The sequence below is a fragment of the Channa argus genome, chromosome 20 (assembly GCF_033026475.1).
Source record: "Channa argus isolate prfri chromosome 20, Channa argus male v1.0, whole genome shotgun sequence".
In the NCBI taxonomy this organism is placed as follows: Eukaryota; Metazoa; Chordata; class Actinopteri; order Anabantiformes; family Channidae; genus Channa; species Channa argus.
Genome location: NC_090216.1, coordinates 9,473,658 through 9,500,712, shown reverse-complemented (window position 1 = coordinate 9,500,712; position 27,055 = coordinate 9,473,658). Strand labels below are relative to the sequence as shown.

At 39.5% G+C, this 27,055-nt stretch overlaps 2 protein-coding genes across 2 annotated transcripts; both read right to left on the bottom strand.

Moving 5' to 3' along the window:
• Positions 1-2,817: 2,817 nt before the first annotated feature.
• Positions 2,818-5,312, bottom strand: adrb1 (adrenoceptor beta 1). Its single transcript, XM_067489174.1, has one exon. It carries the CDS (start codon positions 4,900-4,902, stop codon positions 3,709-3,711), a length of 1,194 nt encoding a protein of 397 aa, XP_067345275.1. The 5' UTR covers positions 4,903-5,312; the 3' UTR covers positions 2,818-3,708.
• Positions 5,313-9,215: 3,903 nt separating this feature from the next.
• nhlrc2 (NHL repeat containing 2) lies at positions 9,216-26,941 on the bottom strand. The gene is made up of 12 exons (XM_067488533.1): positions 26,745-26,941; positions 24,532-24,684; positions 22,939-22,988; positions 21,708-22,113; positions 20,839-20,960; positions 20,602-20,731; positions 18,281-18,374; positions 17,792-18,023; positions 15,450-15,572; positions 15,060-15,269; positions 14,642-14,855; positions 9,216-11,479 (listed from the first exon to the last, which is right to left on the bottom strand). Exons 1-12 carry the CDS (start codon positions 26,902-26,904, stop codon positions 11,217-11,219), a joined length of 2,157 nt encoding a protein of 718 aa, XP_067344634.1. The 5' UTR covers positions 26,905-26,941; the 3' UTR covers positions 9,216-11,216.
• Positions 26,942-27,055: the final 114 nt, after the last annotated feature.

Sequence of the window (27,055 nt, the reverse complement as noted above, 5' to 3'; positions counted from 1 at the left end):
TTTCCAAAAAATAGGCACAAAACAACAAAAAACTGACAGAAATGACCAGAACCCAACTAAAAACAAACACAGAATATAGAGAAAAAGACCCAATTTTCCAAAAATAGACACAAAAAAACTAAAAACAGACACATAATGAAAAAAAAGAAAGCTGAGGGGCCCCTCTTCTGTCTGTGCCCAGGGGCCCATTTTCTCATAATCCATCCATCCATTATGCAACTTCCCTTTGACTTTGATTTACACTGTTTTCTTAAGAATCAGCATGTGGACAACTTGTTTTTCATTCTGCTGATAAATATGCTATGAAGCAAATGTGTCGTAGCAATAAATTCAGAGTATGATTCTGTAAAAGAGATTAATAACAATCAAAATAATTCTGATTATTATCATGTTTGTGTTGGTCTTTAATCAAGTGCAGATGAGGAGGCTGGCAGAGACCACCACATCCATGATCTGGACTTGGAGGAGACGCAATCAATTTAAAAACTGAATAAAAACCTCACACCTGTTGCCAGACAGGATCTGGACAAACTCCAAACACACCGCCTTGAAGTTTCGGTGTGGCATGGATGTGTTGATTTGGAAGGTGATAGTGGTGCAAACACCTGGGAACATGGCAGCTTTGTGGGCAGCTGTGAGTTTGAACTTGTCACTAGTCAAATACAATCCAATTAAAGCAGTTGGTTGTAATTTTGAGAAGACTGATCTGCACCAACAGATCTACAGCCAGCAGGTTGCTGAATTAGCTTAGACGTCAACAAGGGAAAGCAGCTATGTCTTGGCCAGGGCTGTGTTTCTTGTGGAGTCGTAGTACAAACAATAGTCTCTCATCGAAACACGCTTTGGTTGACATGTTCAATAACGAGCTCTGGAAGTGCACTTTGGCAGGTTTTTGTTACATTTGAACAAAGTCAGACGAGCTGTTGGCCCCCTTTTCTAGTCTTTGTGTTACAGACATAAGAGGGGTGTCACCCTACTCATTACCACTATTCATTTCACATTTGGAACATATAGTTTCAGTTTAAAAATGTTTACGTTCTGGGTTTAATGCCCCGATATTCATTAGACACTAAATAAATATGAGCAGCTTTCAGTGGGATCACATACACTGCTATTCATGTGGTCATTCATGAGAATATTCAAATATTGCACCGGGAGTAAATCACAGCATTCCTGTTTCTGTAGCCTTCGTTGCTGCAGAGGTCATGTTCATATCAGTTCAACTATTTTCATACAACATCTACAGGCTAACAAGCAATTTGAAACAATTATTCTTAAAACCACTGATTACCTTCTCCATCTGTGAGCCCACTGCTAATCTGTCCAAACGCAAACTTCCTGCCAAACAAGCAATACTTAATAAAATGGGACCGTGCCAGGAGGCCATCACCGATACTGGCCGCGCCGCTACTGTCCCATTCACACACGAGCTCGGCCAAACGTATCTAAACAATGTTCTTTATCCAAAACAGCTGAGCTCAGTTCCATTCAGGTTTTTTGTGATCTAATTAAAATGTACGGCCGAGGCCCCTGTGGGAGAGCATCATTAGCAGAACACATCATGCTAATGCATTTTAAAGATGTCCTGCTTAAGGGCTAATTAATATTCCCCAGAAGGAACTGCAAATCTCTCCTGTAAGAGCCGCTTCACAACACCAGCTGTCGTGATGTTTACTATAACGTTTTCTATAGGCTTTCAGTGTGCGGTAAGCAGAAAACGCAACGATGAACCAACACACTCAGGAGGCATCTAAAGAGATTATTTTCAGACGAGAGTTTAAAAATATTTAGGCTCGGTTTTGGATTAGGTTTGACAATGTGGAGATAAATGATAAACAAAATGATGCATATGTGCTTTAAGAGGTCCACTGAAAGCTACAGTATTGCATCTGGAAGACATTAAAAGGTCCGTCCACCAGTTTTTAACCTGGAGTTCAGTTTATGTCTCCTGAGAAGCACTGCCAATGCAGCATGTAAAAACAGTTTCATATTAATGTCTTCTGAGCAGTTTTCTGAAGGTTGGGAATATAACCTCAAGCCTAAGCAAATTTAACCCTGATGATATCACTCTGACATCAGCAGGGTTGTCTCACGTTGGACCTAAGACTTCATCTCCTTAGTGCTACAAACTGGAGATGTAGGGTTTGAAAAATGGTGGCATTCGACAGGCGGTGAAAGGTGCCATCCATCTGGATTATGGGTGGGATCCAATGTTTTTGGAGCTCGATCCAAGATAACCTTAAGTTCTTCCCACAGAGTGTCCTCTTTAAGGGGATGGACAACGTGACTGTGAAGACACATTTAAACATGCTGACGTACAACAAATTTGAATGAGAAACACTAACAGTGCTTTAACATTTGAATTACACTGATAAAATAGCATTTTTATCGACCCATGTGGCTGTTTTAATCTTTCATTTTCACTCTAACCCCCGTTTAAAATCATCCAGATGTGCTGTATTGATGCTCATTCACCTTGAATGAATGCCAGGCAAACAAGTACAGATTTTGCACAAAAACCACATTAATCCACTGCGCATAAATGTGCATAAATCCATTGTTTAAAAAGTACATTTTCTCATGGCTCATCTCTCCAGGGGCCAATCAGACTCCAGTTTCTCTCAGCACAGTTTAACATCACACCATGTTTGCACAAATCTTCCCAACAATGTTCTGCCGCTTCAACACAAATTTGCCCAGGGTTTTGTTTCCAGCCCTGTAAAGTATTTGTGAATTGAGTACACATATGCAGTACATTTATACACATACATCAATTATTAATGGAATAAAGCTCCAAATAAAGCTCAGACAGTAATAAACAATTGAACTATTTTTTTATTTCACAGGGAGTTAACACACACACACACACCACGACACCAAGTAAAGCTTCAATGACAAATACCTCCAGTACTAAGCGCCATATACTACACTATGTACAAAGGGCGTGGGAATCAGCCCCACGATTACTTGTAAAAGACAGCGCGGATTAAATACTCGTCTATTTTACAGAAATGTTTAATATAAACAAATACCTGTTGTACAAATTGCACTTGCCGATGGCTGTGAGGTAAAACACATTGTGAGCACTACATGACTACAGTAGTTACTCAGACAAATGCCTCGCTCCTGCTGCTCAATACTTTTAAATACCCACTTTATTATAGTGCGCCTGAGCGATCATTTTAAGAATAAACTGGGGCCCATCTTGAGCCTGGGATTCATTTATAGAACGCCCCCATCAATCTTAATAAATTACCCTTCCTTAAGAAAAAGCTCGGAAATGTTGATCGATTAGAATAAGAAATGAAGAAGAAGAAGAAGAAAAAAAACACCAGAAAGAAAGAAGATCGCTGAATTCTCTTTTCTGGCAAAGTGCATACAAGCATTATAATTTATCACCAAGGCTTTACATCCACTTAACTGAACTTTCAGGGTCGACGCTATTTGGCAAATGGGAGCATCTTTTAGCCACTGCACAGTCTTGGAGATACGTGCGCGTCTAGAATGATGCATTTTATGGAGGAAAAAAAGAAAGTACATTTCTGCTGATTTCGCCTGATGTTGTGCTTTCTGGTGCCAGCAAATCGGCCCATTTAGGCTCTAATGTTCAGCTGTTCAGCTGCCCCCCCCCCGAGACGCACATTCAGAGAGCGTTTGGTCCGCGTCTTTCTCCAGGTTGCGATAATCCAATAAAAGTTTGCTTTCCCCTCACAGCTGTGATTCAGAGTGAGACAGCTTTGCCGTCCCGGCAAGGCTGCTGTCGCTGTTGTCCAAGCCGCCGCACTCCGACCACATCCCCAAAGCGCGGGGCTCCAGAGAGGTGACAAAGCCACCGGAATAACGAGACAAGTCGCAGGAGCTGATGTGCAGCCTGCGATCGGCTTGTCTCGGGCAGCACAGCAGCCTCTTGAAAGCCTTCCTGAAGTCCGGGCTCCGGCAGTAAATAACGGGGTTTAACGCCGAGTTCACGTACCCCAGCCAGTTTAGAAACACGAAAAGGTTCTTGTCCACCACCTCTGCGCAAAACACCCGCACCACGTTGACTATAAAGAAGGGCAGCCAACACAGGGTGAACGTGCCCATGATGATGCCCAGCGTTTTGAGCGCCTTCTGCTCCCGAAGCGCCAGGATTTTAGTCGGCCTCTTCTTGCACTTGGAGGTCAGTCCGGTTAAGGAGCTGTGAAACCTGCCCTCGCACTTGTCGATTTTCCTCAGCTGCTTCTTCGCTTCTCTATAAACGCGGGCGTAAACAAATATCATGACCAGCAGGGGAATGTAAAAAGATATGATGGATGAGGAGATGGCATATGCCCTGTTAGTGACGAAGTCGCAACATTCAGGGTCATCGTAGCAGGCTGTGTCCACGCTGTCCCGGGACCAGTGCATCAGGATGGGCAGGAAGGAGACCAGCGCGGAGATGGCCCAGACTATACACACCACCGCTTTGGCCCGAGCTTTGGTTAACAGGCTTTGGTAGCGGAAAGGCGACGTGATGGCCACGTACCGGTCTATGGCGATAACGCACAGGGTCTCGATGCTGGCTGTGACGCAGAGGACATCCACGGAGATCCAAAATTCGCAGAAGAAGGAGCCGTAGAGCCATGAACCGCGCACCTCGAGCGCGGCGCCAAAAGGCACCACCAGCAGCCCCATGATGAGGTCCGCGCTCGCCAGCGACACGATGAATACGTTGGTAAGTGTCTGCAGCCTTTGCGTCCTGGCTATAGCCACAATGACCAGGATATTTCCGAACACAATCGAAAGCACGATCAAACCCATCACTAGGCTCATCCCTGCCATCCACTCCTCGGACGCGACCGTGGACGATCCCGGTGCGTCCGACGTCTCGCTCCCCGTGCCATTCTGGAAGTTCACCGGCGAGGACGCGCCACCGTCCCCCATGACGGGCTGCAGCGCTGTGTGCGGGACCAGGTCGGGGTCATCAAGGCAGTGCTAAAGGCAGTCTTTCCAGTCTGTCGCGGTCACAAGAGCCAGAGCTCTAGTCCTGTCGCGTACCGAACTCCATCTGGAGCTACTCTCTCTCACTCAGCCTGCGCGAGATGCTGCAGCGCCCGGGACATCAAAGTAGGTGCTGACATCACTGCTCGTCAGGACCAATCATGCAGCTAAGCAGGAAAATTGTCCCAGCAGTAAAGTTGAGGAGGCAGCAAACAACACCTGAGCATTTGCAGATCACACACCCAGTCAAGTTTTTATCACGTCTTTATCAGTTTATGAGCGCCTGAAACATGTGTTGAAACAATGTTTCATAAATAAGAAACATTTTTGCGCAGAACATCCAGCCACCCCTTCCCCCTCCCCCCCACCTGAAACTGTGTGTTACTGTTATCTGGGGAAAATCTGCCCGCGGTTTTTGGGAATATGAGAGCCAAATATGGAAGTCCAAAATCCGCCATGACATTAGAACTACAGGGATTTCAATGTTTTTTATCACCAGCCATCACAAACAAAATGTGTTTTCCCACTTGTCCACTTTGTATTTTTATCACTAAAAACACATTCCAAGACCATGAAGTCAGGCCCAGCCACAGATGTGGTCTTTCCTTCACAGCAACTGTTTAACATAAAGTATTTTATCTTGAGTCAAAAGTTGAGGCAACTGTAAACCAAAGTTTACCCCCCACCCAAGAATATTTGCATCATTGCTGAAGCAGAGTTTTCAGGTGAGCTCCAGGTCATTCAAATGCACATAAACATAAAATTAACCCAATTTATTATCCATAGGGTAATAAAGGACAGGACTTTAGAGTTGGATGTTGCTGTCTTTGAACCACCCAACAACACCAGGATGTCAACAAAGTGAACAAAGAAGACACTGTGGCTGACTGGGGCAGCCCTTATACATGACCTACTTCAAAATACAAAGGTAGCAAAAGAAATGAAGATCTGCTGCACAAGGAGACAACAGTGAAGACGGCGATGTTGTTACAATAAAAAAAAGTGCAAAGGAGAGTGCGCAGCATTTGAAACTATGACAAAAAATTGATTCTACCAGCAAAACACGTCATTTAAATGATCAGAGCCTTGTTCATCTAAACATTGTGTCCACATTTCTTGGGAGATCACAGAGAGCCTTTCTGAGTCCATGAATGAAGACGAGGACAGATATCTCGATGAGTGTAGTGAAAGCGTTTGTATTGGCCTTGTGACACACAATCTGCACACAATGGATGAATGACACAGCCCTGCATGTTATTCCGTGAGCTCACAGCCTGTTCATGAACCTGATGAGCCAGCACCAGAGACGTGACGTGACGTGGTCTAACCAATCCATTATCTAATCTGCTTGTTCTGTTTAGGGCTGCAGGGGTACCAGTGTCGATCCCAGCTGTCATTGGGTGAGAAACGGGGTTGCACCCTGGACGGGTCACCAGTCTGTTTCAGGGCTGACATCCAGTCATACAGAAATAGAAAATCATTCACACACCTATGGGAAATTGAGTCACTCAGTTAACTGAACACTCAGTTAACTGAACCACTCCACCAACATTCTCCCCATAACCAGGTCCAACATAACAAAACCCATTTCAGACTGTCAACACCGCAGCACCTTGTGTCAAAGCTTCTAGGGCCATCTGAAAACTGCAGGTCTACTGGGCCTCGAAGATCAGCTTAATGTACGTGCTCTGTTTCAGCCACAGGTTACTTATGCAGTTGGCTGGGAATGTTAGTAAATCATTCACTAATGCTTTAGAGATTTGTTATGCTATTTATAGGAGCAAGTTTTCAGTTCCCAGGTTGTGAAAAATCTCTTTGAATGATTGAGCTGCATGGCTGCTTACCGTTGTGAAACTGTCTGCAAAGAATCTATACCAACATCCAGTCTTATTTACCATTTATTGGGATATATTAAATAGAATGGATGGACATTAACAAGAGGAATTTTCCACAACTTGTTATTAGACCATTTGGAATAAAACATTCATTTTTAAAAGCTGTTACTTCAGAACCATTGCTCTGAAAGGTGTGAAACAGCTTCTCAGCTCTTCTGGACGCCCATTTATAGCATATGAACCTCTTTGTTGTAATTGAACTTTCTATATTTTTATGCAGTTGCTCTCTGAGCTGAGCATAGTGCTCTTGACCACCGAACAAGCACTTACCACCCACATATCTTCATGCAAGTTTTGAATGTTGAAAAAAAATAAAAGTGGTTTAATTTGACTCAGCAGCTGGAGCACATAAATAAACACTGAGTCAAAGGTCAAAGTTTATTTCAAAGGAATGCATTCATGTTAATAAGGTGGGAAAGGACATGACCGGACAAAGTGAAAGCTGTGGTATGATGTTCTAGTGGGAATAATGATGTTCTAGATTTTTCACCTATTCAGTTCATCATATAACCTATTTTGAGTTAGCATCCCCCCTGCACTGTCATGCAGAATGATTAAGCAGTAATATTCTATGTCGCACAGTGATATGATCTTAAAGGACATCCTCACTGATTTTGACATTGTTTTGGTTCTAGTTTGGCTATAGTACATGTACATAAATGCCATTAAACTTAACTTTGAGTTCCTTATATCAAAATATCTCTCTACTTCTAGCTGAAAGGCCTCCAGATGACATCACTTGGAGGAATCTTCAGTTCAGATTAGGTCATTTTGTTGCTCACACTATGGAGTTTGTAATCATGGTCAACCTGCTTTTTCAGAGCTCCCCCATATGACATCATTTAAACTAGTAATAATTAAAAAACTCATCCGGATGATGTCATTTGGAGGAGTTTTTCAGCTAGAAACAGAGGCATATTTTAATATAGTGAAGTCAGAGGGAAGTTTAAAAGCATTGGCATAGTCTCCAAGTCGCCTTTTAATGAAGCCCACTCAACCAGAATGAAAGGTGAATACACATTTCTGAAATTAAACCATTTAAAACCTCTGATTTTCCCCTAAACAGCCATATGGTTTTACCTTTGAATCAAACACCCTGGCAACATCATTTCATAATTTCAGTCACAATTAAAGCAGTCATCTTATTATGACTTTTCAGGGGTTAGTAACAATTTACCGGTCTCAGCTTAATGCATCATGTGATTGTCATAAGAGGCACAGGGGTTACAAACCCTTAAGAAACGGTTCAAAAGCTCCTTTTGTGCTTCTAAAAGTAGCTGTGCACCCATGGAGGCTCTTATCTGATCGCTCAGATTCAAAATCCACGTGGCTCAATTTTTGAAGTAATTTTAATCTTTTTTCAGCATAAACACAGGAGGTGGTAACGCAAAGCTCCCGATGACACCTCTGACCTGTGGAAACCTTTTAATCCCTGTAAATGTGTCCATCTGATCCCTACGAGTGCACATGGCCTCTGGAAGTAAAGACAGCAGCCAAAATCACACAGGGTTAACAATGCTGTCAGAAACACAGCGGGGGAAGCAGATAAAACAGCACGCAAAAAAACAACAGGGAGGGAGAGATTTGGTGGTGGTGGAGATATTGCTCTTCCTTCACTCATCTCTCTTCTCTGTTGCCACATTCATCAGCTTATTATAAATATTTGTCATTCTTTATGATAAAAGTCTTTTAGTGAGATTAATAAATTATCCACATCATTTGTTTGAACCTAGCACAATTTTCCAGATACATACTCAGCCCCTATTACTTACAATATAAAATGAATTCTTTACAAATAAAGACCTTGATGAGTTTGATGTAAATTATGCTATAATTTATGCTAGTACTCTTGGGAAATGTTAAGTATTTAATCATCATGTTATTTACGATGGTTAGCCTCAGTCATGTTCACTCAAGTTTCCTCTATTTCTGCATAAATGAAAGTCCCAAAACTACACAAAGGAAAATCCTATTAAATTGTAAGAGAAAAAAAATTAAACCACATATTCATCGATTTATTGTGGGAAATGATCTAATCTTAAACGTGTGAGGCACAACTAGGTGAACTTGTGACTTAAGTAAATTGAGTGACCACCTTTTGCAGCATTACTATTAAACATTTCTGGTAAATGTTTATTAGTCCTGCACATCTGCTTCGAGGGGTCTAGCTCGTTCCTTCCAAAAGAACACCTTCAATTCAATTGGGATGGAGCAAGCTCACCAGAAAGCTTTTAATAACACCATGACACAAACAGCAGTGCTGTAATTTCCATTTATTAATGTATTAATTGTAGTTATGCTAAGCAATGGCAGTGACTCAGTATAATAATGTACATTATACGTGCACACTTACAAAAAAGATTACAAATACACATTTTTATTAGTTTTCTCTTCAGTGCAGTGTACAGTAGCTCACATATTAACAAGGTACTAATGAAGCCAAATGCCTTTTAATTGTACCTGGAAAAGTGGTTGAGTGAGAAGAAATCAAGTAAAGAGTTGGAAAACAATGGCCACCAACACCTACTCAAGCTCAATATTGTTCATAAAAAAAGGCCAGAGGGATGACAAAGCTGAGGCAAAATGGTTGCGGTTCATTTGAAACAAATAATGTGTGAGAGTAAAACATTTTTCCAGTTACATAAATATGCTGTTATTGCTCTTGATCAGTTGACATAATTCATACATACAAAATTCCAAGGCACTTGTACAGAGCGATCTAAACCCATCCAAGTCATTTCGTTATGAGACATGATGATAGTGATGATAATCAAATCATTCTCTGGCCCATTTCTGCCAACAGCCAAATACTTTGAAAACCAATAAGGGAAAATTGTAAAAACAAGTTCCACATTATCATATCACGTTACACAACAAAATACATGTGTTACAGTGTCTCATGGATCATCTCTTTCATATTATGTTCCCACTGCAGAGTAGAGATGGGTATAAATACTTTGCAGAGAGATTATAATACCGTTGTTATCTTAATACAATTGTCCACAGTGTGCCGAGCAAGCAGCAGTTAGCCATGGTTACTAGCTCGCAAGAGGTTGCTCTGCCTTTCCAAAACAGACACTTAAATAAATTATTTTATTTTAATTAGAAGTGCAATCAGTCCTACGGAGAGCAGATACACAGAACAAAGCTTTAAAGTAACCTTTAGGAGACTGAACTTTGTAAACTTTGTAATGTAGGAAGGCCCAAACTGTGGTGACACATATGTAGGCAAATATTTATGAAAGCTTGGTGGGTGTGCCTGAAGGTACAGCCCAAGCTGACCACACACACACATACATGAATTATAATGTTTTTAAAAAGTACAAATTGGAAAACTGCATTAATTATCTGATGCTGGACATTCTTTAATATATTATTGATGAAAGAAAATGTGAGTATCTGCATAGATGACCTCTTATAAAGCTTAATTCCTATCCTATTCTGCTTCCTTCCCCCGGCGGAGAAGGAAAGGTTTGAGGTTTGTTAGTTCCCTGTGAAAAACCTCTTGGGATTTCTTACCAAAATGAAAAACAAAAAACAAAGCTGGCCGTAACATCATATTAGCATTCAAAAGCATTACTTGTAAAAGAAAGGCAGAATAAAAACTAGTTATCTAAGGCTAAATTGCATCTCAGTTCCAATCAAAATCCTGTTTTTTGGTTCCGTCTATATAATTACTCATGGAAACAAAAGAAAATGTCCCATTAATTAAGTTCAAACACAAACAAGATTTAACTCAATTTTCAAAAGCAGAAATCCTTCAATAATTATGTCCTGGGAATTGGCCTTTCAGGTGACAACATGAAACTAATTAGAGACTTTGAAACATAAAAAAAAGGAAAAGGACAAAGTATATTAAACACTTTGTGATTATTAAGTGACAGGAAATCTGACGATATGACCAGCACCACCTGCCAATCAGATTAGCAACATTTCTTACTTTCATAATAAATACACTCAGATACTTTTATTTTTAGGGGACATTTAGTCTAGTGACAGTCTTTGATTATAAGAAAGTCAACTTCTAATGAAGGCAGTTTCCTTACAGTCTACCCTAATATGATGTTTTACATAAATATATATGTATAGATTTTTAGGTTGCATTTGTCTTTTAAGATCTAACTAATGCATTCCTATAAATACCTGTCGCACTCAGTCAAGACCATTACAGTACTGATGTATTATGTTTCCCAGAAGGAAATTCTGAGTAGGTTGAAATGAAATCGTGCTTTTTTATCAAAAGTGACAGTTCTGTCAGAAACAGGCTATGTTCTCTTCTTGCAGAAATATGAACAAAAGCAAAGATGGAGTTAAGAATAAATAAGAAAATGTTGATTCTGATGCTAAGACATGTAGGCAGTTTCAGATGGCATGAGCCAATGCCACAGTGACCTCTTCCTCATTGGGAGTGGCACTTATTTGAAGAGGCTGAGTAAAGGAGGCTGCCTTCATCATACAGGTGTTACCTGCTTCCTTACAGTAGTACACCCATACACTCAGACTGAGGCTTGGATTGCTGCTGGAGTCCTTCATATTAGTTGGAAGTTTAGTTGAGATGGAGAGTGGTTTTGATAAATTCAAAATGTCACCAGTAATCACCTGATTGTCAAGCAGCCACTCATTACCTGTGGAAACAAAAAACAAAAAAACAAAAACAAGAAACTCAATTATGCAATCCTAATGCTCACAGCTGATATAAATAAACAGATGAATTCAAATGTTCTTGTAAGGAGGTGACTGGATCCATCCTTGTTTGGACCCAAATCATCAACAAAGTGCAGTACTCCATACAGGCAGATGTGTGTGTATAAAAATGTCTGTCTGGCTTCTAAATTTATTGGTGAGTGTAGCAAGCTGCTCCCTCTGTACTACATTGTCTTGGGCCTGAACATTATACAGCACCACCAAATTGAGTTCTCTATAATATTACACCCAACCTAAATAACCCCACTGAATGAGATGAAGTGAGGATGACGACATGCGTTTTCTGAAACACCACTGATATTTTTAGAAACAAATAGAGGAGACCTGACCACTGAAAGGTAAATGAAAGTCAAAAGAAAAAGGCTGGACCTTCAACTCTGAGAAAATATTCTGCCAGAGAGACCATCAGATTCATGGCAGCAGTGATTAATGAAGCTGATGTCGAACATGAGGTCCCAGGGAACCCATTTCTAAAAAGCCACTAAAAAAACAATTTAGATCTGGCGTGTACTTCTAAGTTGATCCATTAAAATTCCTGCCTCTGCTCTGATCTGATCAGCATAAGTCTAGACTGGGTATAATCGGACAGCAGGGGATCACATAACATAGCCTGGTAGCTAATTATGTGAACCAAGGCATGTCGTCTTATCGAAATGGTCTAAAAATAGCTTGGTGATATCACTGAATGCATGCTGCATCGCTCTAAATGATGGAAACACTTTAGTTCCAAACCTAATGAAGTGCATCAACCGTCCCTAGCATGATATCTCAAATCACTTCACACTTGATCCGTAGGTCAGACTACTTTGGATTACACATGAACAAAGCCTGTGAATAGTATTTAGCAGTAAAAATAATACATGCCACGTATAAGTTCACTGCTGTTTTAAAAGAGACCCTGGCTAGTATTTCTCCATATCTTAGCTGAGGTCTAATCCCAGCGTGGGCCAAGAGAGAGAGGAACAGCTTTTTGTACAGTGAGACCAAGGTCAAGTATCATACACTTCCATTATTTTTGACAGAATCATGGATCACAGACCACATAAAGACTGGCAGTAAAAGCTGATATTCGTACATCCCATTCAGAACAGGGTCATTTTGAATGTACAGTAAAGTGCAAGTTTGGGCAGGAACTGTCTGGTTATCTTGAAAAGTCAAAATAACTCTAATAAAGCAAGACGAGGATGAAGAGGGGAAAGACAGTTGGTCCTGATGACATACCTGTGGAGGTATGGAAGTGTCTAGGAGAGGTGGCAGTAGAGTTTCTGACTAGTTTGTTTAACAAGATCTTGGAGAGTGAGAGGATGACCGAGGAATGGGCGAGAACTGTACTGGTGCCCATTTTTAGGAACAAGGGAGATGTGCAGAGCTGATGAGCCACACAATTAATTAGTGGTGTCAGGTGTGTTGTGTGATAAAAGAGTATCAGCGAGAATAAAAAGAAAGGTTTTCAAGACGGTGGTGAGACCAGTGATGTTGTTCGGTTTAGAGACAGTGGCACTGAAGAAACGACAGGAGGCCGAGCTGGAGGTAGCAGAGCTTAAGATGTTGAGGTTCACTTTGGGAGTGACGAGGATGGACAGGATCAGGAATGGGTACATCAGAGGGACAGCTCATGTTAGAGGTTTTGGAGATAAAGTCAGAGAGGCCAAATTGAGGTGGTTTGGACATGTTTAGAGGAGAGACTGTGGATATATCGGTAGAAGGATGCTGAGGATGAAGCTGCCAGGCAGGACGTCCAGAGGAAGACCAAAGAGGAGATTTATGGATGTACTGAGAGAGGAGATGAAGTTAGTTGGTGTGAGTGAAGAGGATGCAGAGCACAGGGTTAGATGATTCCAAGTGTGGAAATTGGGTTTTCTGTAATCACATCAACTTTGATTATAGTCCATTTGCCCAAATCCTTCCACTTCTTCTCAATAAACCTTTTCAGGCATGTATTTGTCAAGCCTTTGTCAAATACTGCTTCCTGTGACCTGCAAATGGCCTATCATAGCTTAGTTGTAAGCAGGCACAGCAGGCCTTTCAAGCTTTGGGATTCTACACATGTTGACGTTGTGTGTGGAGGGCTGAGGCAAGGGTGATTCTCAGTAGACAAAAAGTGTGTGTTCATATTTCTGTAACCTTTACAAAGGTTAGGTCACAGGTTAAGAGCAAGTGATTTAACGTAAGCAGCAAACATTAGCATGTCTGGCTGAAGCTAACATAACATTGGCTAAGTCAACTGATTTTAAAACGATCTTGTCAAAACACTGGTGCTCTTATAAATAAATGTCTCTTATGAGGATAGCCACAATGTTGTAGCATGATATAATAAATATAGCCAGTACATTCAAATGGAAAACTTAGATAGTGTTAGCATTGTGAGGGGGACTAGCAGCAAAATAATATACACACGACATTTTTAACAATGACTGTATGAGCCAATCAAGGGTTCCTCAGTTTAGTATGTTTTACGTTGTGTGTCTGTGTGTAATTGTTCTATGTAATGCGTGTTTGTGATGTGATGTCATTAGTGACATCACATGGCTTTGATAGTTTGCCTTTGATTGTTGCCTTTGAAGTTTACCTTTCAAGTTATTTGACCAGTGGTCAAGGAAACAATGCAATGCTAAGAGTTCGTTAAAGAGAGATGCAGTTCGGCTCAGCTACTGACTCGACACAGTAACAGCAGACGAACTGACTACAGGAGCGCTGAGAGTTCGGCTCAGCTACTGAAGGGAACAGACGTGACACAGTAACTGGTGCAGAGGAATTGATTACAAGGACGCGTGGACGGCGACAAGGTAGAAGAAAAAGGTTCTGTGTGTAGCTTTAGAGCCACACGGTTTCTTACCGAGTTCTAAGAGTTCTGCGAGTACAGACATACTTTGTGAAACTTGTTTGATGTAACTGCTAGTGAACGTGCTTGTGAGATGAGTGTACTTAAAGCTGTATGTACAATTGATCTGTCATCGGCTAAGTTGAGAAGCAAGTACAATAAATGTTCAATGTTTGTCTAACAATGATGTCTGGAGTGATGTATGTGCTGAAGCGTCAGGTTCGAGTAAAATCACCTCTACAATGACTGAACTTTGTCTTACCCTCAGCTGTGAGAGCCCAACAACTGGGGGCCTCTTCAGTGAGTTTGGTTCCTTCCGGCAGTGACAGAGTGAGTGACATGATGAGACTCTGGCCTGCAGACACTGCTACTGGTGGCATTTCTTTCTTGGCAGCTGATTTAGGCAGCGTGGGGGCTTTGGCAGGACCCGAAATCTTTACAGGCACCGAGTCTGTGCAGCACATGGAAATGGGGAACTGGACAGGGGGAGAGAGTTAGGTGTTTGGATTAAAGAGGAGAAAGAAGGTACTGCCACTTACAATGTCCTTTCTTTATAACCACTAATCTTAATTCTTCTTGTACAAAAGCTTTTAGGATAGATTAATTACATACACATGGAGAAAATATTAATTGCTTTTCCAAGATTTTTACACCAACACACGAACACACAGACATCTAACCAGTGAGACAGTCTTGGAGACCAGGTCCAGGACTTTGACTTGGTGATTGTTGGTATCAGCAACGTATAGAAGCTTCCCACCATTGCCAACACAGACTCCTCCAGGTTCATTGAAGCAGGATTTGTTAAAATCAGGGCTCAAAGTATTTCCTGCCTCCCCTGTCCCTGCTAATGTGCTGCACTGCTTTGTCTTTGCATCCACCACCTTGATCTGAAAACAGACAATCACAGAACACATGAACAAAACCTCTAGGTTAGCAGGTTTCAAAATCCTGTAGACACATATTTTGCATAGCAACTCAACAACTTAAAGTAACCCATTATAAGGACAAGAGCATCAAATGAGCACAATCCAGCTCCGAACTCCAACCTTGTGACATTTAACAGTTACCTTATGGTTGTAGGAATCTGCCACATAGAGTAGGCTTTGTTCAGGAACCCAGGCAAGACCAAGAGGATGCTGCAGCTTGGCATCCACCCCTTTCCCGTCTACATCCCCAAAAGCAAAGAGGTTCTAGCTCAAAGAAAATAAAACATTCAGAACAAAGATCAAACAAAGATATAAAAAATTTTCAAAAGCCCAAACAGTAACTTGTGACCCCCTCAATTTAATCTCAAAAGAATATCAAATTTAAATTGTAAACTGCCTCTATTTAAGCCGAATCCTTTATTCTACACTGTAAAAGTTCAGTTTCTATTAGAGGAAACACCTGAAGTAAAATAATGAAAACAACACTGGTTTCATTATCATAGGGATTTCTGAATAATTCATATGAGAACACGAACTGAACAATTACTGTGCCACATCTGAAAGAACCCCAGAAATATGACTATATCTTTGCATAACATTATTGTGCCAAAAACAGTGAAATGTTTTAGATGTTATGAAAAAAAAGGGACATTATTGGTGTCATTAAAAAATTATGAAAAAAAGTTTGTATTTATGTGCAAACTGTTTTTAAAAGACACTTTCCATGATTTTTTTATAATAGTGAAAAAAAAGAAGTAATTAAAACTGTTTTCAATAAATTAACCCAAACACTTCAATTAAAATCACAGCAAGTCAACAAAGATTGAAATAAATAGCTTTTCATTTTGTATTACTCAGCTCAATAAACTGAAAATGAGATAACAATCTTACAAAAAGGCTCATGACTGTCTACAGCTCACTGACACTCCACAGCTGTAGCAACTCAGCAAAGGGCCTTAAAAATAACAAAATCTTTTGGAAATATCTGTTCCTGCACCAGTAGAGTGGTTCTGAATGCCAATGGATTTACAAGTCTTCACTTCAAGAGCAGGAGTGTGCCTTCTTTTCCTGATTGCAAAAGAGCCATTAACAGGATGGTAAAATCTCTCGACAGTGAAAAGTGCTAAAAGTAAGGCTGAAGAGTGGAGGAAATGCATTTGATGGAAGCACAGTGCTTTGCCCGTACAAAGATATCTAAAAGAAATCAGAGAGGTTACACGAACAGTTTGACATTCAGAAACCTTTGCTTATTTCCTTTCTTGGTGAAAAGTTAGATGTGAATATCAAAGTAACTCATCGCGACCCTGTAGCAAATACGCAGCCCGTCGCTGGTTATCTTAGCTTAGCATGAAGACCAGAAAGGTCATTTATTAAACTGATGCAACAGCGTGACGACAAACATTTGTGGAATCTCCATGAATTGTCTGATAACTCCAAGAAATCACTGGCAAGAAATAGTGCAGCATATAACTTGTTGTATTTACAACTTTTGTTTTTCTATAAATTACACCAATAATTTACACATTTGGTGAAGCAAATGTAGTGCAAACATTAGTGAACCACCTCAATGTACCAACTTGAATCTTGAAAAGGTTTTATGTTGAATTGTCTTAAACAGCTGAAATGTTTGTGGGCAGTAGACTATACAGTGTATTACCACTTCTTGTTGGATCACTGCCACATTGAATAAACTGTATATGACTTTGCAGTTAATTACTCTTCATTCTCATGGGTGAAAACTAGCTTTAGAGCTCTTGGGACTTTCCAAAAATACATCAGTGTGGCAGGAAGGAAAAGTACGGTAGAGTAGCTGCGAGGACATGAAAGTACTACCAAAACATTCTTTTTCAGGCGTCTGCAACAAACAAGGGAGCCTGTGTTTATTCATGGCTCTTTTTAAATCAATAATTTCTGTGTATAGAAAAATGGCCTTTGTGGTTGCTTAAAACTTATCCTACAATTTGTGCTTTGTAAGGCAGGAAATGTGGTAGATTGATGTGTACGTCGTGTTGTGTATGTGTTTGCTTTGATGGATGGTGGCAGAGCCAGGTACAGGACATATTATCATTGAAAGTACTGCACGAGAGGTTATTCAGTTCTCGTCGTCTGCTCTGCAAAACAACTTTTAATTTCTATCACCTTTTTTTAAATCTGCGGTTCATCGTTTTGTCCTTAATATTGCTTCTGTGAATTGTTTTTACAGAAACACTAAAAGGGGCAAAAAATGAATTTAGCTCAGTGCACAACTCTGTATGTATAAAACCTTTAAAAGCCACTTGGCATTCACTTGGTGCTTGTTCTTTGTTGTCTGGCTTGCTCTAAAGTATTTATTATAAGCCACCCAACCAAAGTTAATATAAGACAAAAACTAAAAGGTAGCTAGTAAAAGAACAAAAGTAGAAAATGTTTAAAAATCAATCCTGCATCCAGTTACAAATTCATCCACTATCTAGCCTTCCATCCATCAAATGTTGTACACGCACCAGTGGGTCTCTCTCTCCCCCAACCAGCAGTTTGACAGCTCCATCCTTCAGCGATAGAGTGCGGATGGTACTGCTTTCACTATCGGCCACATACAAGCAGCTCCAGGGCTCCTGTGAAGCTAAAGCCAGGCCTGAAGGCTGAGCAAAGCTGGCCTTGTGGGGATAGGCGTTGTTTCGGTTCTCCTCGTTGCCACTGCCCGCCCAACGCATGCAAACCCCCACCTTGGACTCACTGTTGATGTTGTAAAAGAAAAGATAATGTCACATAACAGCAATGCATGGTTGAATACAGTATCAAATAAAGCAGGGCATCTGACTTTATTGCAGAAAAAGCTTCTTTGATGGTGCTAAACCAATAATTTTTTTCATAAAGATGTGGGGAAGGAGGAGAATCTTGATTTACAAATTGCATTATTCTTAGCGTTATTAGTGCCATTAAAGGACTCCTATTGCCAAGTGGCCATGGTGGTCATATATACAGTCTCTCACCTTCCTTTGGGCAGTTTCCCATCTGCTAGGAACAAAGCCCAGATCTGGTGGGTTCCTGCCATGGCTATCCACAGCACGTTATCTTCAACACCGCCTGTATATGCAAATGAAACGCACATGTCAACGCCCCCCACCACAGACACACAGTTAGTCTTTGACATATAAAACAAATACTATTTGCGTCATCGTTTCTGGCTGTCTACCAGTCAATCTCATAATCATCCCGAAGTTCCCAATATTTGTCCCATAGATACAGTACAGAATTCTCATAATTACACATTCATTTCTTATGGCTGAAAGAAACCCCAAATTATTTCTACTAAATTACAAAAAAATATCTGGTTATAGAGAAGATTGATTGGTGACAGCTGAGTATCACAAATGCAGCAGTGACAGCAGCCTGTCTGACAAAGGCTATGGCACTGCAGTTGCACACAGCGGAGTCAATACTGTCATCATGATGCAGACATACAGCATCTCAGTTGTATTTTTTATGCAGCACAGAACTCAGCCAGTTTTTGATCACATGTAGTGGATTGTCAGGAACAGCTGACAACTCTGGAACCTGACACACAAGATCAGTGTCACTGTAGGATGTCCTAGTTCAAAAGGTTCAGGGTGCTCTTGACTTGGCTGACTTATTTAATCATACGCGGGTGATTAAATCATGAATATGCAATGAGTGTTTGGATGTACTCTCAAAGGACGATGTTAGCTGAGTTAAAGGTCAGACACCACATCCTCTAACCATGTGGTGATGTTTTAAAAGCAGTAGGTTGTGTCACCCAGCAACCTGTGTAGAAATGTGACAAATAATTATTATCTCTGTGCAACAGCCAAATAATTGTGGTAATGGCTCTAGCATTTCTATAATTATATGACTATAATCAGTCACAAATCAGGTATTAATATTCATCTTCTGTATTCTTTAACTAAGTACACAATAACGAATGAACAATGTGGGCCTAAAATTTCATAGCACTTAGCCACCTAATGGGAAACAATGTTAACACAAGGCAAAAAATACCCGAGAAGGGAAAAACATCATTAAAAAAAAAAAAAAAAAAAAAAAGTGTATTTAGAAATTAAGAAGGAACCATACCAACCATCAAAAAACTCCAAAATATTACATAACAAAATTAATTTCAACATCAATAAATGATACCAGCGTTACCTGGTATCCAAAAAAAAACAACCAAACAAAAAAAAAAAAAAATTCCGACCAATTGAGCATTGTAGGTGTCTACATTAGAGGTGAACTATGTGCAAAAAAAGTGTGTGTGTGTGTGTTGCTGAACATTTACCAAAAGTCAGATGATTTGTTTCAGAAATAATCCTTTGACTCATTCAATATGCATGCTCGGCCCCCCACCATGCTTATGTCATCGTAGGCTCATTTTGTTACAGCATTTACATCCAAATTGTCAATATCACTATATAACAAATTTTTATCACGAGGAGAAATCATGTACTAACCTTTACAGATAAAATGTCAGAGACATTTATAAGTTAAAAGTTTAAAAAGCTTTCTATTTTGATTTTTTTTTTAAAGCATTGTGTGACAAATATAAAACAAGATTCTAAATAAAGGACCTTTGAATGCTCAAGGCAAAATATTAAAAAGCAGAGTATGAAACTTTAAGAGGAAGTCTTAGATTACTGTGCATATTATGAAAGACTTTGTCAACTAGTTTACAATGATTTGCGACTTGCATAGTTTCCACTTACTATCATTACATGTTCCCATAATGACTCAGCAAAATTACAATGAAAAATGTGTTGAGGTGCATTGAGCATCGCCCATAAATTAGGTTCCTAAAGATCAAAAAACTGTAAAGCGCTTATCTTAAAAACCGTATTCTATTGCAACTTCAGTTCGAGCATTTTTGAAGGTGGAATTTTTGTCTAAAGTTTGGAAGTTACATTTCATGTTTACTGTGTCATTTAGTTTTTTCAAGAGTAATGTATCTATGTTTTATGTGCACACTGTAATTGCACAAAATATAAAAGGTGCAAATAATGTCCTTAAAGGTCTGACAATTCTTAGATTTAGTCTTTGGTGAGAGATGGTGGGGAGATTACTTCCCTCTCCTTTCACATAAATCTGCCAGAACTATAATCAGCAAATTAGCAAGACCCACCAGTACACAACAACCTGAAAAAAGTCGTGGGACTGACCTCTATCAGGACTTACTGATTGCACAGCCGCATGCAGAATAGAGTGCATTTTACGGTGACAGTAAGGGCAGGCACAAAAAGGGAACATAATAAAATGTTGTAAATGTGGTCCTTCAAGTTCTGGCCTGAACCATAAAACTAACCGGCTGTGCCAAGAGTCACATCCCAAGGAGAGCTGATTGGCTGCTGAGGACCCATGGCCCCACCATCTCTGTCTGTTCCTTGGGCACCAACTCCAGCTAGAGTGCTGACTCTTCCCTCGGACAGGTCAATCTGACGGACAGAAACACAAACACAAGGGAGGGATTAACGCATGTGTAGATCATAAGAACGATTTAATAAAAAAAAAAAATATTGCAGCACAGATAAAAGGACACTACTTTTCGGATTAGGTGGTTCTCAGTGTCGGCTACGTATACGCTGTCCCCTTTAATGGCCACACCCTGAGGGGAGTTAAAGGAAGCTTCGGACAAATCACCGTCTTTTCTCCCACTAACAGGCCCTGTGACAGAAATGATAATGCAATGACCATTTATAGTACCATGAGTGCAAAAATACAGAACTTTCACCTTTTTCCATACTGAGTGCACCAAAGAAATGAAAGGACTGAAACACTTGTAGAGCATGGATGCATCTTTAATGAGACATCAGTGAGCTGGGTGGACATTTCTAGCAAGTCATATTACAGATTTGCAGGAAATTTTAGCAATTTAAACTAACAAACAGCTGTCTCACGGATGACTGTTTTTGAATTTGATAAGTTGCTAAACAAACAAACAAACAAACAAAAACTCAAACAAAGGACTCTATGAAGAACAAACATTATATAAGCTTTTCTACACCAAATAACTCTAAGCCTTCTTTATGGTTTGAAGTTATACTATTAAAGTCAACCAAAAAAATAAAAAATAAATAAAAGAATCAATCCTGGTAGTTTTCTATCATTTTTTGTCCTCACTGGTCAGTGCCAATTCCCAGCACGTAACAGTCTCTACTGTTGCCAACCTCTCTGTTGGTCCAGGGACAACACACACAACTATGTGGCATCTCTGAGGGTTTTTGAGATATGGGTGTAATCTAAAATTCACAATATTAAATACTGTTACCTTATACTCAAATTCTAATATTTCAACAGCAAGGACAGCGCTTATAATACCTAAATTAGCCAATTTGACACACAATTTTTTTTGGATTTTAATCCAAATTTTGATATTTAGTATATCTCCATCTTGTATTTGTGCATTCTTACCTCCTACTGCATATAACAGCTGTCCACTAGAGGACACCACCAGAATTCGGTGATGTCCAGTGTCAGCTATGGCCAATCTTTTTGTGCTGTTGTCTATAGCCACCTTCCCGGGAAAAGACAAGATGCTTGGTGGCAAGGAGTCTCTGTACAACTTGATCCCCACCGTGTGAGTCTTCAGCAGGCCCTGCTCTCTGTAGTAACGGAGAGCGCATTCAGTGAAAAGCATCAGCCTGTCGCGGTGCCCTTCACCCACAAGAGAGAAAAGCAGGTTGCCACGTGGCCCAAGAAGGACCAGTGTGGGCCAGCAGGACACCTCCAGCTCATGCCAAAGGCACGCCTCACTGTCGTTCACCACTGGGTGGCAGATGTCATAACGTAGGACAGCGCTGCGAATGTTTTCTAGGACCTTTGAAAGGTTGAGGAAAAACATCGGCAAATCATTAAAGGGCTGTGAATCTGTAGGTAAATGTAAGGAATATTCTTTAATAAATTATATTTATAATAAATGCTGACTTATTTATAATATACATTTTATATTAAATTCCTTTTATGATTAACTACTTATAGACTACTCATAAATTACTTCTTTCAACAATTTACAGTTTAGACTTAATCATTAAGCTTTAAATGTTTGTGGCCAATTAAGAGTATATAGTCTGGGACTTATTCTTTCATAAACCTACAAAATTTAGGCTCATTCACCTTTAGTACTAACATATTTGTAGAGATGACAACATACACTCTACATTATGGAAGACTTTTGTGAAATCATTTTTGGACAAACGAGCACAGGAGGTTCTGCGTGTATCAGGTATGTTTTTCTGCTGACCCGTATTACTGTCTGCCTCACTAGCAAATACCTTCACAAATAGCAAAAGTGAATAGAGACCGGTAGTGTCTTTTGAATATCTTAGAATATTTCTTGTCTTTAATTGATTCTAAAAAAACATTTAAAATGATAAGTCTGGGAACATTTTCTGAGCTTCTGAAATCAGATAATCCTGCTGGATAATGGGTATAAAATTACAAATCATAGCTTGGCCCTTTGATTTCTTGCTTGAAGACAGAATGGTTGATGTTGACAAGCTGTCTCATATTAGTCTCAAATTTAACTGAATTTAAAAATGTAAAACCATATGTTGATACTGCAGCTATAAAAATGCAAAAAGAAGCACTAACAGATTAGTATACCCAAATGTAAATATGACGACTAACAATTAAAACCACTTACCTTTTCATTGGGGAATTTGGCAGAGTGTACGCCAACCACAACCAATCCATCTGAGAGATTAAACAGATGGAGAGAGAGGCTAAGAAAAAAAAATCAAAATGACCTAACAAAACAGTACAGCGAGTGTGGTCGAAAGCAATTCGAGTCATTTCCAAGTTTTCAAGGGAGAATATAGCTTTTTAAGGTTTCTAATTCCCTTTGTGATATTGTGATAATTCATTCCTGATATAACTCACTAATGATATAATTCAACAGCATGGTTCAGAATTCGTTTTTTTAGGAAAATTAAGGCCTGACAATACGTCATTCCCAAGACATTGAGCTCGTTAGCTGATAGGATTCTACAGAACATTGTAGTAAAGCATTTAATACATTGGGATGGCAGAAAATAAATAAATAAAATAAAATAAATAATTTAGCTGTGAAAAAGAAAACAATTAGAATTTAATTAAAATGCATATTTTCATATTAATTTAGTCCACTCTATGTCCTAAAAAACTAGCAGGTACTATATGTTTTTAATTAAATTTCATGATTTCATGTTTTCAGTGCACATGATACCATAGATCACTTCACATAAAAAAAAGGCAAATAAAATCCAATAGACCCTATTGGACACTTCCTCAACAAAAGTAAAAACATTTCAAACCTTTCAACTCAACATTCGGCACTAGGGTAAGTCACCCATGCCATTTCTGCCAAGCAGTATAGTATCAGCACAGATTGTAGTGACGATGGGTGGGTGGGGGGTGTACAATGGGAATGACTGGACAGGGTGGCTCCCACACCTCACTGACCAGAGCAGCAAACAGAATGTACCCGTAGCAGTGCCAGAGATAAGGCAAGTATGATAATGTGCGGTGGCTCTGCAGGTGTGTATGTGTTCTGTGTTTCGCCTGGCACACCGCTGAATTTCAAACTGCTCAAGCTTCCTCAGATGGTCCCTTGAAGGACCAAAAGAATGCCAGATTTCATCGGATGTGATTATGCTTTACATGGAGTGGCTCACTGACACTGGAGCTTGGAAATATTTTTAGTTACTGTCTCTTCATAGCTGAGATAAGAACCTCCATACTCTTCCAGCAGGAGACGTGAGAGTCAGTGGGGATGTACTGTAGCATCTCTGCCCAAGTGAACTTAAACATGTTTGTACGACATAAGATACAGTCTGGGATTTAGAGATATTATTTTATTTAAAACATAAAGTAAACAAATTAGGATTTGGTTTAGCCGGCTTTATTTCCATCTCATCACAGCTTTTTAACTGGCCCAAATTTAGTTCTGCTATGGTTTAACAGGCACTGGAAAAGAACCAATAATTTTGTTTACTGTAGCTGGGCACAATGCCTCATAGCCATTCTGATTCTGCTAAGCTTGCAAATTTGACCCTAATTAAACTTAAACTTAATTCTATATTTGTCTAAAATGTACAGCTAAATATGGGCAAAATGTTATTAATAAATAAATAAGTACACTTTCTTAAATTATACAGACTAATTATTATGTTAAATGTAATTTAATCTTACAACCCCTGTATAAACAAGATACCCATGCTAACCGCTGCTTTACAGGCTAAACGCTTAAAGTCCATACCTTTAACAGAGTGCTTCTTCTCCAGTTGGTGCAGGTCAGGCAGGATGTGCATGCAGTTGATACAGCAGTAAGTGAAGAAGTCCAGCAGCACCACTTTGCCAGCCAGCTCCTTCTTCAAAGACAAAGGCCCCTCCGTGTTCAGCCATTCCAAGCCTGGAGCAAATCACAGAGTGGAAAATGATGCTGTCATCTTATTAATTATGTTTAGTCACAGTGTTGGCAAATCCTTTGCAGTGCCCATCACTGTCCTAGGAGGGTAATGGCAGTAGTCACAAAATACCTAAAGGGTATATCTGTCTCAAGCCTGACACATAATTTGTGACACGCTGAAAAAAAGAAAAACTTGACGGATCAAAGCTAAGACTTATGCAGAGCTTTAGAAGCTACAAAATATCATGCATAAAATACAGATCATGTCTGATTTTTCACTTTTTCCTTCTCCTTACATGCACTCTAGATTGTGTCCGATAACCTTATGCTATTGTTTAATACATTTACTTTTATATTTTACTGAGCACCGAATTCCAGCATGTTCTAACTTGTACAATACCCTTTTCTGCTTCTGACAAAGCATTTGTGTTACCTGCTCTGAATATTATACTGCCTTTTTAAGTTTCTCCTTTGAAAAATAATTCTAATTCTCAGTAGTGTTTGACCTGGTTAAATGAAGGTTGAAGAATTCTAAAAAAGAGGTTATCTTTCTTATCTTCAGCTTTGGCAATGATGCAAGCCCAAATTAAAAAAAAAAAAAGAGAGAGAAAGTAGCAGTCACTCTCATGTTTTTAAATTCTCAAAACTTCATCTGTTGAAAATAATGAACATGGTTTAGCACTGAAAAAACAAAGTGTCTGCCCAAATTACCTCACAACCTCTGTCTTATTCATTTAGTATAAAACTGGCCCGGAATTACCTTGATATTTAAGAGAGAAAGACATTAACTAATTGCCCCATACAACTGTTTTTTTCTGCTGTTTGATGGCCTACTGTACATCCCCATCTACTGGTGTAATGTGTTATTGCTCCTCAACAGGGGACCAAGTGTTAAATTGTCATCCTAAAAACTGTAAGTTTGAATCTTGTGATTCCCTGTTACTGTGAGTTACTTAATGTACAACAGCTCTATGTCAGCTGCTATCATTTCTGCAAACATGAAGACCAAAACAAAACAGACATTAAGCATTCTCTGATATTGTAGTGAGATATAAATCTGTAGCTTCCGGGTCGTACCATACTTGTTAAAAAAAATGGTGATGTCCATTACTTTCCCACAGTCACAAAAATCCTAACAGCAACAACAGAGTATCTGCCTTTACCTGAACAAAGGGAAACTGAGTTATTGTATGTTGAATTATTAAAGTTTTTGGTGTTGCTTGACTGCTATGTTTTTAAAAATGGGTGCAAATATTAAAAGTGCCTAAAGACATCCAGATGTAGTTTATGTTATGGTAAAACCCAAGTGCAGTAGATACAAAGGACACAGAGCAAGAGAGCAGCAGTAAGCTACTAATTCATTTTCACTCACCTGACATATGCAGGCACACATTGCTGAGTCAATATTGCTCAAATATATTTTATGCTGTTTGTCTTATTGTACCAAAATCTGCAACAGACATCAAATGCAAACATAATATCTACGATTCATACAAAGTTTTCTAGATACATTTATTTGAGTTACTGGCTATGCACAATTTTAGGAGAGTAGTAGTAATGACTGTGCTGTTCGTTTACAGTTGTGTTAATATAACATGCCACGTTTTAGTCCAATACTTACACCTTTTAGATGTGTTTTTTGCAAAAAGACATCTGGCTTTTTACCTGCTAAAGATCGGGCAAGTTTTGTTGCTAGTTGACAACCTTTTTGAATATAATATATAAAGAAGAACAATACATTTTCAAAACATCAAGCCATCATGTTACATACTGTAAATCATACTTGAAAATACAATTTTAAGTAGACACTACGTTTGCATTTTATACTGCAGTACTTCCTCGGTACTGACATAACCCAGCAGCAAGGAGTTACATTCTACTACGGGTTGCTCCTACATCTCTGTATCAGCAGCTGTTCTGGGGACACATAAACTGGAGTCCTGGAAACCTTTTTGCGATGTACGGCTCCGATGTGCTGTAAACAAAACACTGTTTCCCGCAGCCTAAGTTTTCTATGAACTTAGCACAAAGCTAAGTGACCTGCAGCTGTAATAGGGTCCTACCTGTCTGAAACTCGGGTATCTTCAAGTCCTTCTCGTCTAGTTTTTTCAAGCACTGGAGCACAAGAGTTTCTTTTTCTTGTTGTGTCGTAGCATCATCCAAAGCTAAATCCAACTGACTCTGAATAGGAAATAAAGTAGAGAGGCTCCACTGAAATGCCATGTTGCTAACAACAACCAGCCTGTTAGGTAAACTCACAACGCATATTCATACAGCTACATTCGACACAACTTTAAAAATGTATAATCCACCAAAAGTTTTTTTTCCAGAATTATTTACTGTACTTAAATTGTGTTACGCCTTTGGTTTTTCT